This window comes from Eucyclogobius newberryi, unplaced genomic scaffold (assembly GCF_026437365.1).
Source record: "Eucyclogobius newberryi isolate DKJ021-1_F unplaced genomic scaffold, fEucNew1.0.hap1 SCAF_14, whole genome shotgun sequence".
In the NCBI taxonomy this organism is placed as follows: domain Eukaryota; kingdom Metazoa; phylum Chordata; class Actinopteri; order Gobiiformes; family Gobiidae; genus Eucyclogobius; species Eucyclogobius newberryi.
In genome coordinates this window covers 31,934,864-31,953,933 of record NW_027315768.1, presented here as the reverse complement: position 1 = coordinate 31,953,933, position 19,070 = coordinate 31,934,864, and the positions used below count along the sequence as shown (strand labels likewise).

The 19,070-nt window shown below is 37.8% G+C and overlaps 1 protein-coding gene across 3 annotated transcripts in view; it reads right to left on the bottom strand.

The window, feature by feature from the left end:
* Positions 1-19,070, bottom strand: part of sema5ba (sema domain, seven thrombospondin repeats (type 1 and type 1-like), transmembrane domain (TM) and short cytoplasmic domain, (semaphorin) 5Ba) — a 378,099-nt gene that overhangs the window by 181,945 nt on the left and 177,084 nt on the right. For all 3 annotated transcript variants that reach the window (XM_072445266.1, XM_072445269.1, XM_072445267.1), the window contains exons 4-5: positions 5,842-5,941; positions 3,345-3,390 (exon numbers count right to left, since the gene is read on the bottom strand). In XM_072445266.1, the coding sequence (XP_072301367.1) occupies positions 3,345-3,390; positions 5,842-5,941 (146 nt within the window). The remainder of the gene's footprint in view (positions 1-3,344; positions 3,391-5,841; positions 5,942-19,070) is intronic.

Here is a 19,070-nt window from a genome sequence, read left to right as displayed (position 1 = left end):
GAGGCACAGACAGAACTGTGGTAAGTGTCTGGTATGTTAACGTAACATATGAACAGTTATTCAGATAACTATAGCATAAAGAACATGCTAACAAGTTTACCAAAGCATCAGTTTTACCCCAAATCACTAAATCCACTGAATTCTTCTTCCTCTGTGTCACTTCTAAACAACTCCACAAACTCCAGAGGAAGAGGAAGTGCAGATTCTTCTTCTGCGTCGCTTAGAGCCTAGAGCGCCCTCTTGTGGTTGCCAAGTAATGAATAATATCACATATAAGTCGCTCTGGAGTATAAGTTGCCCGGCCAAAACTATAAAAAAAAGTGACTTATAGTCCGGAAAATACGGTATATCCGGTTTCCAGTATTTTCGATAGCTGTGATCGTCAGCCACCAATCAGAGGTCACGCATCGGTCCATTTGTGTCAAAAGAAATATATGGGCTAAAAGAAAACAAATTGACAATGACTCTTGGATGAGTCGAAATGTCTTGTTTTTTCTAAAACTGAGTCCAGATGACTACAATTGATCCTTTTTCTACAATGGAACACTCCTGGACGAATGAGGGATTAAACCGACTAAAAGAGAAAGTAAAAATAACAAAGAAGGTTGAGAAACGGCAAACAAACGCACTAAACCCTGTAAATCCGAGGTAGAAGAAGATATAGATTTTGTTCTGAATGTCAGGAGGATATTCGAGAGTCGATGTCGTCTTTACAGTAACGAAGATGAGGCTGTTTGCTCGAGGCGTTCCAATTAGTGAAAGTGGAAGCGGGCGCTCTTGGGGAAACAAAGATCCAATTGCAGAAACACACAGCTCATGGAAGTATACTTAAAAGGCCTTTATTTGTACGGCCAAGGCGACATGTTTTGAGCCACACGAGTCTTCATCAAGGCTTAAAAGTAGATTCTGTCTTCTGTTTCACATTTGCCATCATAGCTATATGTATCTATTGCATTTTAATTCAATTTAATTTGATGCAATTTAACGTATTTTATTTATTTTATTTTATTTATTTTATTTATTTTATTTATTTTATTTATTTTATTTATTTTATTTATTTTATTTATTTTATTACATTTATTTATTGCATTTATATTTATTTATTGCATTTATTTTATTTATACAATTTAAACATTTTTTTATTTTATGTTATTTTATTTTATTCTAATTTATTGCTGTCTTCGTGTCGTTGGGCCAAACTCTTTCTCACTCGGCCTGTACATTACAGTCACTCTCACAAGACATTACTGTCTTGTGAGAGTGACTGTTCACCATTCAAAAGATGTTGTTTTAAATGGTCAGTTGCTACGGTGATGGTCCTAATCTCTCATCATTCTTTCTGAAACACATGCATGAAAGTCCTTTAACCATCACAAGCTCGCTAAGGCTGAATATATAACTTATAAACATACAAACAGCAGCACAAGTCACTTTTATGAGTAAATGTTTCTGTTGCTATCGTAGGAGAAGACAAACAAACACAATACGCCCTCTGACTCTGCTACAGTCAAATCTCAAGCAGAAACGTTGCTGTTTTTCTTGGAGGAAATGGATTTATGGCTTTAGAAAACTCACACAAAGTTAGACAGACTTTGGGAGAGAAACTGTGGTGACTTTGTCTGTGACGGTGACAGTGATGAAACACATGATATGAATCTGTCACTTCAGCCTGACGCAACGGAGCAGCAACTGAGAGCCCCGAGCTAACAAGGCGAACGAGGCTAACCAGGCTAACGGTGCTGACACAGTTAACAGGGCGACTGCAGCTAACAGAACGCTTCAATGTGCAGTGTCGTTTTAAAATGGTTTAACTGCCTAAAACCAATTAAAACATTTACAGTAAATGGCTTTTTTTTTAAAGGTGAATGTTTATTTTCTTGATATATACTTAATTAAACTGCATTTACACTCATTCAACACATCAAAATTGGAACTAAACTAGCATTAAAGCTGGAACAAAACTTGAACTAGAGTTACCAGACTGTGACTAAACCAGAACTACAACACCAGAACCCTCGAAGCTGCTTTAAAATGGTACGACTCTTGTCCAAAGACGCTGCAGAAGTTTATGACGGAATGAGGAATCAAACCATCACAAGCAGTTTTTGTTCTGTTTTTGTCAATAAAAAACTCCTGCATTTATAAAACTGCAAGATTAAAGTAGTTTTAACTGTACGTTTGATTGACATTCTGTGGAGTATTCGAGGCAAAGCAAAAACATCTCCAGAGGGGCGTGTCCAGACTTTTCTCAAATGGGCCGGCCCAAAGGTGGCACCGGGGCCGGATCGAGGGTGGCACCGGGGCCGGACCAAAGGGTGGCGCCAGGGCCGGATCGAGGGTGGCACCAGGGCCGACCCAAGGGTGGCATCAGGGCCGACCCAAGGGTGGCATCAGGACCGGACCGAGTGTGGCACCGGGGCTGGACCGAGTGTGGCACCAGGGCCGGACCAAGGGTGGCACCGGGGCAGACCCAAGGGTGGCATCAGAGCCGGACCAAGAGTGACACCAGAGCCGGCCCGAGAGTGGCACCAGGGCTGGACCCAGGGTGGCACCGGGGCCGGACCAACAAATATATGTTAATGCTAATGTATGTCCTCTATTTTGTTAAGATGTAATTAAATACTATGAGTGGAATTAAACTTTATTTAATTTAAGCTAGTTAAAAGTTTCACGGTGCCCTAGTTACAAGTGCTTGCCACTAACACGGTTACATGAAGTTCAATCTGGGAACAACATGAGAACAAAAACTACTGAAGTCATTTAAACAGTTCACAAAGAGTGTCAAAGAGCCGGCGCCGCTAACAGCTAGCATCGCCTCCTCTGTGCAACGCCGCTCCACAAATAGAACGTGGCGTGACATTTCATTAGGAGAAGGAGTTAATTAGATAAAAACATACGCGGTCGCCGGGAGAACGCGGCCTGCTGCTTTCTGTGCTCGTTAAAACCAAAGTCAGATGTCTGAGGGCTGTTAGCACGCGCCGCGGGAAATGCTAACACGAGCTAACGACTTTGACTTAAGCTTGTTCGACACACGCAGAAAATATGTGGGAAACGACGTAATAAACAACTAAAAAACACGCTTTTCCCCAACAACAAGAAAAAAACAATATTGAGTGATGTAATAATGTTAGTAAAATTAAAAAATGCTTCACAAGTCAACAATTCCCTTTGATTTTCAACCAAAACCAGCTTCATGACTTTAAACTGTCCAATAACAAAACAACAAACAAAGCAAGTCAACATTGCAGATTATATAAAGTAATATGGGAAAAACAGCTTAATATAAAATAAAATCCAGCAATTCAGCAGCAGTTGTACACGACATACACAGATATTACTCGTACCTGAATGAGTGACATGTTGCTGAGGTCCAGTCTGAACAGGAAGTTTCTGAAATGAGAGAAATACAGAGACACACGGTTAATAAGACACTTGAATTGTCTTAATACTAACGAGATGCAGGTACAAAATGACACAAAAAGTGAGGCATATAACGTGATCAGAGGAGCATGTAAAATAAATACATTTTACTCAATTCTGCAACATATTGAGGCCTAAAGGTAAATTATTATACTAAAGAACTATTTATGGATCAAATGTGATGTTTATTGACCTAATGACAATGGAAGCATGTGATTAATTGCTGCCTGGCCATGATACAAACGATCTTAATTTACATATTGTAGTAAAAAAAGAAGAGAAATACTCATTAAATTGAAACATGTTTTCCTGTTTCACTCTGGCTAACGGACCAAAAACAAGTTTCGATCCTTAAGTTAGCATTTGTAATTGTATATTTCATGTATGTGATTGGGCCTGTGGTTATCATCTATAACTGTAAACATGACACGACTATAGAACTACCTCAAAACTCACAAGGTTCAAATTTCCAATATAATTCTCTTAAGTGGCGCAAAGGGAGTAAAGCAGGCCAAATGTGACCTGATGTGAACATTTACTGAGTCATATTCTAGATCCAAATCTCACAAATCCTTCATTATCCAATTATTCCCCAGAAGATCATTTTTAAAACACACAAAATCCCAAATTCTAGTGAAAGGGAAATGTATGAGCAGCAGCTTTACCTGGCGTCCACATGGAGCGCTCCAGTGTCATCACATTTAGATTTGAAACAGTCTTAGTCCAATAAGTATAAGTATAATTATAAGTATAAGTATAGAAGTCATCTTTGAAACTGTGTAATGTCCTTAACTCTTTGGTGTTTGTGAAAGAACAAAGAGAGATGTTAGGTTCTAGTTCTGTAAGAGGCTTAAAATATAGATGTAATATGACATTATCTTAAAGTCTAATATATATGACATGATCCTAAAGTATAATATATATGACATCATCCTAAAGTATAATATATATGACATGATCCTAAAGTATAATATATATGACATGATCCTAAAGTATAATATATATGACATCATCCTAAAGTATAATATATATGACATGATCCTAAAGTACAACATATATGACATGATCCTAAAGTATAATATATATGACATGATCCTAAAGTATAATATATATGACATTATCCTGAAGTATAATATATATGACATTATCCTAAAGTCTAATATATATATATGACATTATCCTGAAGTATAATATATATGTCATTATCCTAAAGTATAATATATATGACATTATCTTAAAGTTTAATATATATATGACATTATCTTAAAGTTTAATATATATGACATGATCCTAAAGTATAATATATATGACATTATCCTGAAGTATAATATATATGTCATTATCCTAAAGTCTAATATATATATATGACATTATCCTGAAGTATAATATATATGTCATTATCCTAAAGTATAATATATATGACATTATCTTAAAGTTTAATATATATATGACATTATCTTAAAGTTTAATATATATGACATTATCCTAAAGTATAATATATATGACATTATCCTAAAGTATAATATATATGACATGATCCTAAAGTATAATATATATGACATTATCCTGAAGTATAATATATATGTCATTATCCTAAAGTCTAATATATATATATGACATTATCCTGAAGTATAATATATATGTCATTATCCTAAAGTATAATATATATGACATTATCTTAAAGTTTAATATATATATGACATTATCTTAAAGTTTAATATATATGACATCATCCTAAAGTATAATATATATGACATCATCCTAAAGTATAATATATGACATTATCCTAAAGTATAATATATATGACATTATCCTAAAGTATAATATATATGACATTATCCTAAAGTCTAATATATATGACATTATCCTAAAGTATAATATATATGACATTATCTTAAAGTCTAATATATATGACATTATCTTAAAGTCTAATATATATGACATCTTAAAGATTAATATATATGACATGATCCTAAAGTATAATATATATGACATTATCTTAAAGTATAATATATATATGATATTATCTTAAAGATTAATGTATATGACATTATCTTAAAGTATAATATATATGACATGATCCTAAAGTCTAATATATATGACAATATATATGACATGATCCTAAAGTATAATATATATATGACATTATCCTGAAGTATAATATATATGTCATTATCCTAAAGTATAATATATATATGACATTATCCTGAAGTATAATATATATGTCATTATCCTAAAGTCTAATATATATGACATTATCCTAAAGTATAATATATATGACATGATCCTAAAGTGTAGATACAGATATGACGGGGTAATAAGGTATTTGGTTATCGGTCATAACTTTAAATGCAGTGTTATGTTTTCTGTTTTCCCGTGTGGTTAATGCCCGTGTCGCAGGCGGGTTTTAGGGTCTCGTACCTGGCGCCCACGATCAGCTCGTTCCGTGTGAGGTCAAGGGTCAACTGGGAGAAGTCTCTCACGTCGGAGCGAGAGAAGGAGGAAATCCACGGACTCAAAGCTGGAACACAGACAGAAACGCCATTCATAAAGTGAACAGTTCATGTGTACGGGAACTATGCAGGAGAGAGTTCATGTGTTCGGGAACTATGAAGGAGAGAGTTAATGTGTACGGGAACTATGAAGGAGAGAGTTAATGTGTTCGGCACTATGAAGGAGAGAGTTAATGTGTACGGGGACTATGAAGGAGAGAGTTAGTGTGTACGGGGACTATGAAGGAGAGAGTTCATGTGTACGGGAACTATGAAGGAGAGAGTTCATGTGTTCGGGAACTATGAAGGAGAGAGTTAATGTGTACGGGAACTATGAAGGAGAGAGTTAATGTGTTCGGCACTATGAAGGAGAGAGTTAATGTGTACGGGGACTATGAAGGAGAGAGTTAGTGTGTACGGGGACTATGAAGGAGAGAGTTCATGTGTTCGGGAACTATGAAGGAGAGAGTTAATGTGTACGGGAACTATGAAGGAGAGAGTTCATGTGTTCGGGAACTATGAAGGAGAGAGTTAATGTGTACGGGAACTATGAAGGAGAGAGTTAATGTGTACGGGGACTATGAAGGAGAGAGTTAGTGTGTACGGGGACTATGAAGGAGAGAGTTAGTGTGTACGGGGACTATGAAGGAGAGAGTTCATGTGTTCGGGAACTATGAAGGAGAGAGTTAATGTGTCCGGGGACTATGAAGGAGAGAGTTAGTGTGTACGGGGACTATGAAGGAGAGAGTTCATGTGTTCGGGAACTATGAAGGAGAGAGTTAATGTGTACGGGAACTATGAAGGAGAGAGTTCATGTGTTCGGGAACTATGAAGGAGAGAGTTAATGTGTCCGGGGACTATGAAGGAGAGAGTTAGTGTGTACGGGGACTATGAAGGAGAGAGTTCATGTGTTCGGGAACTATGAAGGAGAGAGTTAATGTGTACGGGGACTATGAAGGAGAGAGTTAATGTGTTCGGCACTATGAAGGAGAGAGTTAATGTGTACGGGGACTATGAAGGAGAGAGTTAATGTGAACGGGGACTATGAAGGAGAGAGTTAATGTGTACGGGGACTATGAAGGAGAGAGTTAATGTGTACGGGGACTATGAAGGAGAGAGTTAATGTGTACAGGGACTATGAAGGAGAGGGAGAGGGTTAATGTGTACGGGGACTATGAAGGAGAGAGTTAATGTGTACGGGGACTATGAAGGAGAGAGTTAGTGTGTACGGGGACTATGAAGGAGAGAGTTAATGTGTTCTGGACTATGAAGGAGAGAGTTAATGTGTACGTGGACTATGAAGGAGCGAGTTAATGTGTTCGGGACTATGAAGGAGAGAGTTCATGTGTACGGGAACTATGAAGGAGAGCGTTAATGTGTCCGGGGACTATGAAGGAGAGAGTTGATGTGTTCGGGACTATGAAGGAGAGAGTTAATGTGTCCGGGGACTATGAAGGAGAGAGTTAGTGTGTACAGGGACTATGAAGGAGAGAGTTAATGTGTACGGGGACTATGAAGGAGAGAGTTAATGTGTTCGGCACTATGAAGGAGAGAGTTTATGTGTTCGGCACTATGAAGGAGAGAGTTTATGTGTTCGGCACTATGAAGGAGAGAGTTAGTGTGTTCGGCACTATGAAGGAGAGAGTTTATGTGTTCGGCACTATGAAGGAGAGAGTTTATGTGTTCGGCACTATGAAGGAGAGAGTTAATGTGTTCGGCACTATGAAGGAGAGAGTTTATGTGTTCGGCACTATGAAGGAGAGAGTTAGTGTGTTCGGCACTATGAAGGAGAGAGTTAATGTGTCCTTGTCTTTATGAAGATGATGCTAAAAGATTCTATAAGTCATTAGAGATGAGAGGTAGGTTCAGTGAATATGATTTAAGTGTAAACTCTTGGTGTTTCACTGTGAAATAATGGGCTTTAAACACATGTATACATAATCTTCATAATTTGTTAGACATTTGTTTTTTTTATTATCGATAAGGAAAATACAGTACATTCCAGCATAATGACGCTCGATATACAATGACAAGCAATAAAAGCTTTAGAAAGTGAATATTTCCTACGAACAACAGGCAACGATCGAAGAGTTGACCGTTTATTTGTATAAATCTAACTCTGTATTTAATAGTAAACCAGAATACCCAAATAGCAGCAAATGTTACCAATCCAAACAATTACAGCACACAATTTAGTGAGTCATTTGATTGCACACAACACATCATCAATCAATCAATCAATCAACCAATCAATCTATCTATCTATGTATGTATTTTTTTATAATTTTTCCAAGAGTTTTTTTTCCAAGAGTTTTTTTGATAAGTGTTTTTTAGTACAATATTTATGTATTTATTTATTTATGTATTTATATATGTATTTATTTATTCATTTATTTTTTCCAAGAGATTTTTTAACAAACTTTTTTCCCCAAGAATTTTTAAAAAAAACTTTCATAAAAAACCTCAATTTCACAACATTTTGAGTAATTTTTCCCACATTGTCGATGATTTAAAAACATGAAAAAAATTGCCCTTTAAATGGCCGACGACGACGTGTTTTTAAATTCCCGTTCTGGCACCGCACTTTGCTGCTGCGGCCATCTTTGTTTCAACGGGAAAAACAGACTTAAATCCACTGATGATTTATTGAGGCAGGTGTAATTTCCAGTGAGAAAATAAGTATTTTGAGCTCCACAACAACAACAACAACAACAACAAGTTTTTCAGCTCTGTCTGGCGCTTGTTTTTCAATCCGAGAAACTTTTGTGCGTTTCTATTGTGATGTATCTACGACGCAGAGGGAACAGAGCCGCTATGATGAAGCACAATACAAACCTTTTCTTATAAACTGATGTATTACGGCAATTTTATGTTTTGGATATTACAAAACTGAACATATTTTACCGGAGGAAGAAAGAGAAATGTGGCGTTTAGCCCCACTGATGACTGCATTATTCACTAAGAAAGCCATCATCAAACATTAAAACGTTATTATATTTTAAATGAGCTCCTGGCAAGAGAAGGAGCCACTGAAACTCAACTTTTCAAAATAGAAGTAAAGTACATTCAAGTAATAAAGTGGGGATTTTTGATGAGATCATATTTTATCAAGCCAATGTGCTCAAACGAGTCGTGGTTTTAGTTCAAGTAAGAAATGAAACACAGAAATATCACTTTGTTCTGCTTGTTTAGATAAACTTTGACCGTTTTAAATGTGCTCCAGACACACATTTTAATTTGATTGCGATTGAGTTCGAGTTTCCTGTTTAAAGCTGCCATTTTGAGCACTTTTCGCCGTTCAAAAGACATGTTTCGGACGGCTAGCGGCTAATTTGTCGTCGCGCTGAAACCCGCGGCTAGCTTTGTTTGAAAAGTGACACTGCGATTATCTGTTGTTTTTAGTTTCATTATTATTATTTTTTGCAGCTCGCTGACAGTTTTCCTGTTGCAGACAAAACACTCATTATTACAATTTTGCATATCTTCAAAACAACGATCTCGGTGGTTCGGATGTTTTTTTGAGCATCTACAAAGCAGAACGAGGACACAGCGGGAATGAGACTAAAGCTGCACTGTGTAACTTTTCTGGTAGAGGGACTGCCACCTGCTGGTCATCACGGAGATGTTACTGTTTTTGCTTTGTCTTAAAGGTCACACTTTTTCTCCAGATATGATAGATTTATAAGATTTATAAGACCAGATATGACTGCACTCTCTGTTAGAATACACAATTTTTTCAGTTTTTCCCCCCCAATTAAAAAAAAAAGACGAGGAACATTTTAAGGCAAAGTAAGAAAAACAAATGGTGAAAATGTTCCCTAACAGATATGCCGGACTATAACAGTTGTACTTTTACGAACGATCTGTCATATTTTATGTTGTTTTTATGTTCCACTGTGTTTTGATTTTTTTGTTTTTGTTCTTTTTTTAATAGAAAAAATCCTTTAAAAAAAGTTAAAAAGAATAGAAAATGTTAACTTTTACCAACTCTTTACCAATACTTACTTTTTATTTTATTGTGTTTTCTTTTTGGAGGTTTTTATAAAAAAAATCAAAAAGAAAAGAATATTGTTCCCTATTATATGCCGGACTATAACTGTTGAACTTTTACCAACTCTTTACACATACTTACTTTACCAGTATGTTCTATTGTGTTTTTGTTTTGTTTTTTGTATTAAAAAAATCCTAAAAATGAAAAAAGGTAAAAAGAAAAGAATATGTTCCCTAACAGATAGGCCTGTTATGACTGTTGAACTTTTACCAGTCATGCTTATGTTGTTTTCATGTTATATTGTGTTCTATTGTTTTTTTTTTTTATCAAAAATAAAAGAAAATGTATTAATATTTTACCAATTCTCTGTCATATTTGATGTTGTTTTTATGTTCGATTGTGTTTTTTTTTTTTTTTTTTTCAAATTAAAAAAAATCCTAAAAAGAAAAGGTTAAAAAGAAAAGAGAAAATGATGCTTAGTATAAACTGTTGAGCACTTGTTTAAGCGGTTTGTACTAAAAATGTGAAAATAGTAAATCCTTTTTCTTATCATCACAACATTGCCCACTTTTTAAAAAACAGCTCTATTCCTCTATTGAAACTCTGAACTCCTCCTGGATTGTTTGAGTTCCTCGCTCGTTTCCTGAATCAATATTTGTTGGAAAGAGGCAGATTTCAGTGCAGAGAGTTTTTTTTTCTTTCTGGCACAGCTTTTGAACATCTTTCACTTTTGCTGTTGGCCGATTCTGCCGCGTTTTGGCGCCGCAAAATAAACTCTTTGTGCTCTTTTGTCCGCGGCCATCCATCTTCCCCAATCCTTCACATTCTTTATATCGACTTTCAGACGCGGGCGATTGAAGTTGTGCGTTTTCGCGACTGGATTGCCATGTTTTGTCGAGACATTTTTCAGTCAGGTTCGTATTGATCAAAGGAGAAAGTTCCAATTTTTCAGCTTTTTTTAAAACTTTTTTTTGTTTGGGATGTAAAAAGCGCACGTTTGCCCTCCCGTGGTGCATCGATTTTGTCTGAAAATACTGTATATATCAACAAAATGACTGAAATATATAAGTCTGAAACCAAAAAAGTTTCCTGTTCGTACAACAACAACAACAACAAAAACTACATATACAGTATTTTCCGGACTATAAGACAAAAAATGCAGATTAGAGAAGAAAATGTATTATATAAGTTGCACTGGAGTTTGAAATGCGGTTGCAAGTGTGAAAATAACAAATAATTTCACATTTGATATTATTAAGTCGCTCTGGAGTATACGTATCAATATAAGCACCCCGGCCGAAACTTTGAAAAAAGGTGCGACTTATAATCAGGAAAATACAGTAATAAATACTGAGCCCATTAACTTGATATAGTAGGAATTAACATGACAGGCCAATACAGTTATTCTCCCAAGCTTAAAGCGCCCCCTGCAGGTCAGTCAACTCATTGAACTAAAACGCAGTTAAGATAAATGTATTTAAAATGTTTCTAAAAAAAATTATAAAAATACTATCACAAAATAGCACATTTTGTAGGTTTATAATTTCACTTCCTGTTTGTAATTGATGACATCACACTAGGAAATTACCCAGCAAACACTGGGCCAAAAATTATCTACTTAATAAACTTAACAATTTATTTTATTTGAAAAATTATGTTTAGAGATAAAAAAAAAGTAGTTTTTCTTTGTGTAAATTATGCATAAACTTTGGACTAGAACAAGTGTGCGATGTCACTTCCTGTCATTTCCTGTTAATTGTGCATTCCGCTTCCAGAATTCCCATTTCCCGATTTGAGACTTGCCGTCATTCACCAGGTTTGCCGTGGGGACGAAAACATGGCTGAAAACATGTCTGAAAACATGGCTGAAAACATGGCTGCCAGTCTGCGAAGTGTCGGGAAGAAACTGAACACACGTGCCGAAAGTATGCGCGGTTACGCCGGACGCACATCTAATGCGAGGCGGGTTGGGAATATCGTCAGAGTCACGTTGATTTGCGCGAGAACCTTTGTCTATCGGACTTCCTGCAGACTCTAACCCCTGGACCTTACAATGAATGCTTTTCCCGTTCATCCATCTGTAAATAGTGATGGATAAATGCATTCCAAATAGTACAACGAACCGAAAGTCGGCCGTAACGACACTCTCTCCGACCACCAACACGGTATAAATTGCCGACCACCAACACGGTATAAATTGGCGAAGCTGCATTAAAACCTCCAAATACTTGTACAGTAGCAACCGAGTCCGCCATTTTGAAAGGGGCACAACCGCACGTCTACTACATACAATATTCAGGAAATATGAGGCCAAAATGCCAAAAAACCTGCGTTCTGTCAGGACATCGCTCTGGAATGAGAGCTTTGTCGTGTACCTTAGTTTGTCGTTATCGTCTAAAGAATCAAAGTATTCGTAGCTCATTATGCCGTAGAAAAGGATGCAGTCGTGGTGGTTTATATATATCGCGTGCCCCTTTCAAAATGTCCGCTATGGGGAAGTCCCGGATGTATGACGTCACCGCGAACGCATGTATATTATCAAATACCAAAACCTACCGGAACAATCTTAGCTCAAAGTATATTAAAATAACAATAAAACAGCATGTAAGACAATAAGATATGTTCAATTTACAACTACAATTAACTTTAATGCGGCAAAACTTACAAGCATCGCCGGCCTGTGTAAAAGTGAAATAACGGCGAGCCCTCGAGTCCAAAGCGTTCACCTGTGCTCTCATTCACTCGAACGCGGTGTAATCAGAAGCAGGCGTGCAGAGGGAGATGTAACCTTCTCAAATGTAATAACATACTCTTAATAGCCTTCTGCACACAGCGGATGTAACCGGCGATGGACTCGTAATGACTCAAAAACGGTCCCGACTCGAGCGGAAACAATGCGAGCCTTTCAAACTCGGGCCATGTGCGTCAATACAAGTAGGTGTTTTTTGTCTCATTAAATGTATTTTTATCACAGTTTGCATGTTGGTTGTCGGTACTTTAATAAATACTGCAATATTCTCTACATTGTACGTTTAGTTGTTGTTTTTTTATAACATGCTGTCTGTGATTTCCCCTCCTTTCTTTAAATATAGATGAGTTTAGCGTGATAAAAACTCTACAGTAAAGTCTATATCTATAGTGTGTTTAGTGTCGTACGTTTGCCCTTGAGATCTGAATCCATCACATTTTGTATGAATTCATTATAAAATAGAATCATTCAAAACACTGCATGTCAAAAATAAAGAAAAGAAAAACGCTCACACGCTCTTACATCTGGTTGGACCTCCTTCAGCTTTGATTACTGAATACATTTGCTTCAATAAGCCTCTGCAGCGTCAGAAATCCATTCCAACATCGCATAATCTTTTCACTAAGCTCTTGAAGCGATGACGGTCGAGAGTGACGGCCGCACAGCCTTCTGCGTCCTCCATGACCGCGGGATTCGTCTTTCCGCGAGGCCGTTTCATAAAAGAGAAGCCACTCACTGCGTCAGATCGGTTTGAATACCGTGTTGCAGGTTTAGTTGAACACAGTTGACACCTTTTCTTTCTTTTTTTTGACAGGCAGTGCAGAAATGTAGAACATAAGTATCTTGTACATAAATCAACGTATTTTTCGTCAAAGTCACTGTGATCTTACAATGGAAAGTACAGGATGTCTGACAAATCAAGTAAGATAAGATGAGATAAGATAAGCCTTTATTGGTCCACACAATGGGGACATTTCGGTGCTGCCACGCAGGTAGATACAGAGGAAAAGAACAGATAACTTAAAGGAAGCTTTAAAAAACACTCTTAATAGAAGAAGTCTTATAAACAAAACTCCTATGGACAGAACCTCTCATATTATTAATAAGGAATAGAATAAATAAATAAATAAATAAATAAGCTAACATTAGACAAAATAATACTAATAGTGGTAAAGTAAACACTCTTATTTACATCAGTTATATGCACATGAAAATGACATTATTGCACATTATTAAGTCAGTATTGCACACAATTATGACAGTATTGCACATGATTAAGTCAGCATTGCACATGATTAAGTCAGTATTGCACATGATTATGACAGTATTGCACATGATTATGACAGTATTGCACATGATTGAGTCAGTATTGCACATGATTGAGTCAGTATTGCACATGATTAAGTCAGCATTGCACATGATTAAGTCAGTATTGCACATGATTATGACAGTATTGCACATGATTAAGTCAGTATTGCACATGATTATGACAGTATTGCACATGATTGAGTCAGTATTGCACATGATTGAGTCAGTATTGCACATGATTGAGTCAGTATTGCACATGATTGAGTCAGTATTGCACATGATTATGACAGTATTGCACACGGGTATGACAGTTACACATGTCCAGTGTTTGTTGTAGAGTCTGAGCAGCAGAAGGAAAGACCTGTGAAACGTCTCCTTCACACAAAATATACATTATATTATAATATAAGTAAGTTAATACTGGGCTAACACACAATCCGTCCCTGTTTTAGCCCCAGAATTAGCTCAAACAATTGGACCGATGGTGAAGAATAACGTGCGGGAACAACAACATACGAGGAAAGTGTCATAAGCTGAACTCCATAAAAGAGCGTGTCAAGGTGGAGTTTGGGTTGTAGACTTATTTAAACAAGATCAACCCTTTTTCGCTACAGGCTGAAATGTGTGCGTATGCGTCACTCCCAAATGGTTCAAGTCTTCAGCACTTCCTTCTGCTCGCTGACAGCTAATTTGTCATGATTACATTGTTTTAATCATCTCATGTCGCGGCGGTAAAATCTGTCTTCTTTTGACATGAGTTGCTGCAGGGCATTGTTTTTGCGCGAGAACATCTGTCTGCGTTCGGCGGCGTGTTTTATAACACTGCGAGGAGACATTTTGTTTTAGGATGTTGCTCTTTACTCAGTAGCATGGAGACAAGATGTTCTGCAATAAGGAGGAAACAGAACCAGAGGGTAAGAGTTTCAGACTGTGGATACTGATGTTCTGCCTCATAAGTGTCTTGCCCAAGGACACGGCGATAGTAAGCGCTACTTCAAGCTGGAATCAAGCCTCTGATCTTTAAGTCACAAATGGTCAAACCACGGATAAGGGTTCTGCGTGAATTCTGCAAAATACATACTTTTTATGCTAAAACCTGAACCTACACAATAAAATGAAATATTTAGATCTTGTGTGATGTCGGCCCCCTATAGTGTCCACTTTAGCCACTAAATTGTGTCAATATTGTTTATGATTTGTACACAATAACAGTAGTTTCCCATCCTCCGTTCTTCACATATCGAAATGTACAGAAGCAAAAAAAAATTGCCACAATTTTCCCCCAATTAAAATGTATTTTCTATTTCATTTTATTCATTTTATTCATTTTATTCATTTTATTCATTTTATTCATTTTATTCATTTATTTATTTTTTAGTATTTTTTATTTTTTTTAATTTAATTTATTTTATTAATTGTGTTCATTTAATTTATTGTATTTATTGTATTCACATTTGGACACGTTATTGTTTAATGTTGATCCAAAGCAAATAATAAAAAATATATAAGTTCAGAATTGACCACCAAAAACAATACAAATATCACTAGAATATAATCACTGCACACATCATAGTGCCTGGATAAATCTCAATAATCTACATGTTTATTCTTTGGCTAACAGACATAACCACAGTTAAAACGGTGTAAGTCTAACGCAGGCTACATCACTCATAATAATTGCACATGTGCGCTTGCCCCACGTTTTCAGACCGACTAACCCCGTTTTATTCACCGTCGCCGCTCTTGCTTCGGTCACGTCTCTGGCCAAACACGCATTCGGCCCATTCGAAATCCAAAAAAAGCTTTATTAGCCCGACGCGCGGACGGACAGTTACGAGGCGCGGCCGTAAAACACCACTTGTTAGCATGCGCATAACTGTCAGCGCGCGAAAGACCCCTCGTTGTCCAGACTGTGTAATCGAGAAGGGTCCTACTGTGTCCCATTTTTAACACGATCGCCCCGCCGCACCGACGTGTTTATAAGGCCGCCGGGTTGTGGACACGCTTTGATTTATGCGAGACGTTAAATAGTGGAGCTAGCTTAGCGCCTCGCGGATACCTCCTCCTCCACCTTCTCCGTCGCTGCACTTTTGTTTTTTATGTTTCATTTTAACAGCTGTGTTTTATGGTGGATATAGGTCACTTTTAAACCATGCGCCATTTCTAACTTGTCGGGGGTGAGTCGGGACAGAGGAAGTTAGTGATGGAAAAGGAGTTGTTCAAAGCTGCACTTATTTGATTAAAGTAGTAAAAATGTGTGTAAACAACCCAACCAGCAACCGTTAGGAGTTAACACAAATGCATTTTATTTATTTTATTATTTTATTTATTTTCCATCCATCCATTTTCTACAGCTTGTTCCCTTTCGGGGTCGCGGGTGACTGGAGCCTATCCCAGTAACTTCGGGCCTTAGGACTTCGGGCCTTAGGCGGGGTACACCCTGGACAGTGGCCAACTTGTCGCAGGGCCAACACAGAGACACAGACATTACAGACAGGTCACGCTCACATTCATCGCTCACATTCATTCACTAGGGCCAATTTAGAGTCACCAATTTTTTGCCTAACACATGCATGTGTTTGGACGGTGGGAGGAAGCCGGAGAACCCGGAGAGAACCCACGGTAACACGGGGAGAACATGCAAACTCCACCCAGAGAGATCATGTGATGTTGGTCTGGTCCGGGAATCGAACCCGCGATCTCCTTTTTGGGAGGCAAGAGCGCTAACCGCCTTTGCCACCGTGCACCCCTTTTTTATTTATTTTATTTATTTTATTTATTTTATTTATTTTATTTATTTTATTTATTTTATTTATTTTATTTATTTTATTTATTTTATTTATTTTATTTATTTTATTTATTTATGCGGACTGTATTTTCTGGACTATAAGTTGCACCTTTTTTCATAGTTTTGGCCGGGGTGCGACTTATACTTATATTTATACTTATATAATTATAGTCCGGAGCGACTTATTTGTGATATTATTTGTCATTTTCACACTTGCAACTGCATTTCATTCTCCAGTGCAACTTATATATGTTTTTTTCTTCTCTATTATGCATTTTTTGGCTGGTGCGACTTATACTCCAGAAAATACGGTAAATCCTACGACATGTTTCTGCTGGTCCTTCATGTTCTTTGGAGTTTAATGACTGGACTTATCAGAGCAGAAGCTTTTGTTTTGGTGCACTTGGAGACATAAAGGCAGATGTGGGCATTGCCGTCTCTGAATCAGAATCAAATGGAATTCTCAGATTCGCACAAACGTTACGTCTCTAACGCGGCGTCGTTTCTCCAAAAGCCGCTCTCTCCCGCTCATGAAGGCTCCGACTCACAGGAATCCATTTATCTGACTGCGATAGGAATGTGAGATGTCTTCAGCTCTGCTCAGACAGGAAAAAGGCCCTATCCCGCAATCTCCTGCCATCTCCCATCTCGCCCGTATAAGCCGCTGAGTTTGAGCTGCTGGCTGCCATGGCGACGCTAAAGTCTACTACATAACACCAGCCTGATTTGAAGAAAATAAGAAGACGAGTTTTAAAGGTGCACTATGGGACTTTTCTGGTGGAGTGGTGCACATCCATTAAGGTGTTTTACACATGAAAATCCTCCAGACGAAGCTTTAAACACTCCTTTGTTTTTGTTTAACTCATGTATTAAAAATCAAACTGGATCAATGAAAAACAGTTTAGCTTTAAATTGCAATCCGCATTTCTGGACGACAGTCGAGCATTGAGACGCTCGACTGTCGTCCGAAAGAAATACCACTGATGAATGACATCAAATGCCTGTAAAATATAGGATTGTTTTGTGCTGTTTTTGCAGCGTAAACTCCTGCATCGATTCCTCTCTCGACTGTGAGCGAGTCGGGCGTGTCCTGTCGGGCGTGTCCTGTCGGGCGTGTCCGGTCGGTCGTGTCGGGCGTGTCCTGTCGGGCGTGTCCTGTCGGTCGTGTCCTGTCGGTCGTGTCCTGTCGGGCGTGTCCTGTCGGGCGTGTCCTGTCGGGCGTGTCCTGTTGGGCGTGTCCACTCCTCTAAAATGGCGTTGAGCCTTGTGACTTTGCCGTCCCGAGGGAAAACCAGTCGAGGCCTCGGGGTCGACAACAACAGCCAAAAAAAAAAAAACAGAAACAAGTTGAAGTTCGGCTGCTGACGGTGGCGAGCGGCGGGCGGCGAGTGACGGGCGGCGAGCGACGGGCAGCGGAGCGGCCGAGCGGCGGGCGGCCGAGCTGAGAGGATTTAGCTTTAGAGCCGAGGAGAAACTAAATACAATGTTTGCAAGTTTCAAAAACATCCACACTTCACAAACTTCAACTCTGATTTGTTTTTTGTTTTTCCTTCATCGAGACTCAAGGGAAATACTTTATAAAAAATACTTTTATTAGACTAAATAAAGCATGAATTCATCCTTTTGGTGAATTTTGGCATATTTAGAGAAATGTTTATTAATGTGCACCGTCCCTGAAAAATTTGCCAGACTGAACTACGCAATCAAAGACATTCAAAAGAACAAAAACACTTTAGGTATTTGTACTTTACTTAAACACTTTTTACAGTGGAGACTTTTTACTTTTACTTGACGACGTTTTAAGTTCACAAAAAATACTGAAAAGATTTTTTTTTTACTATTTAATGACTAAACAATCGAAACATTTCTTTGTTTCTTTGTCACCGCATTTCACTCTCATAATGATCAAAAATGTGCGTGAAAGACTTTTAATCTCCTCTAAAAGTTACATTTTAAACATGCACTTCAACACTTTTACTCGAGTAGATTTATACACGTGATACTTATACTTTGCCCCTGAATCTGAACTTTTACTTCACAAAACGCAGCACTGCAAACCTATCAGTAAATAAACTAATATTGAAAGTAAGCGTTTCGTAACTAAAAGAATATCCATTTCTTTGTCTGAAACATCTGCTCCAAAAAGCGTTCAAACCTTAAATGTTTCGCGTCGCAGCTTTAACGTTCCCTCTTTTGTCCCTTGAGTCCACTTTGGCGTGGATGGCGGCCATTAGCGCTCCGTTTGACACGCGGCACATTGTCCTCTCAAACAGGTGCTCGCTGTCCAGTGCTGAAACCGGAGGCTAATGGAACGGGACGAGC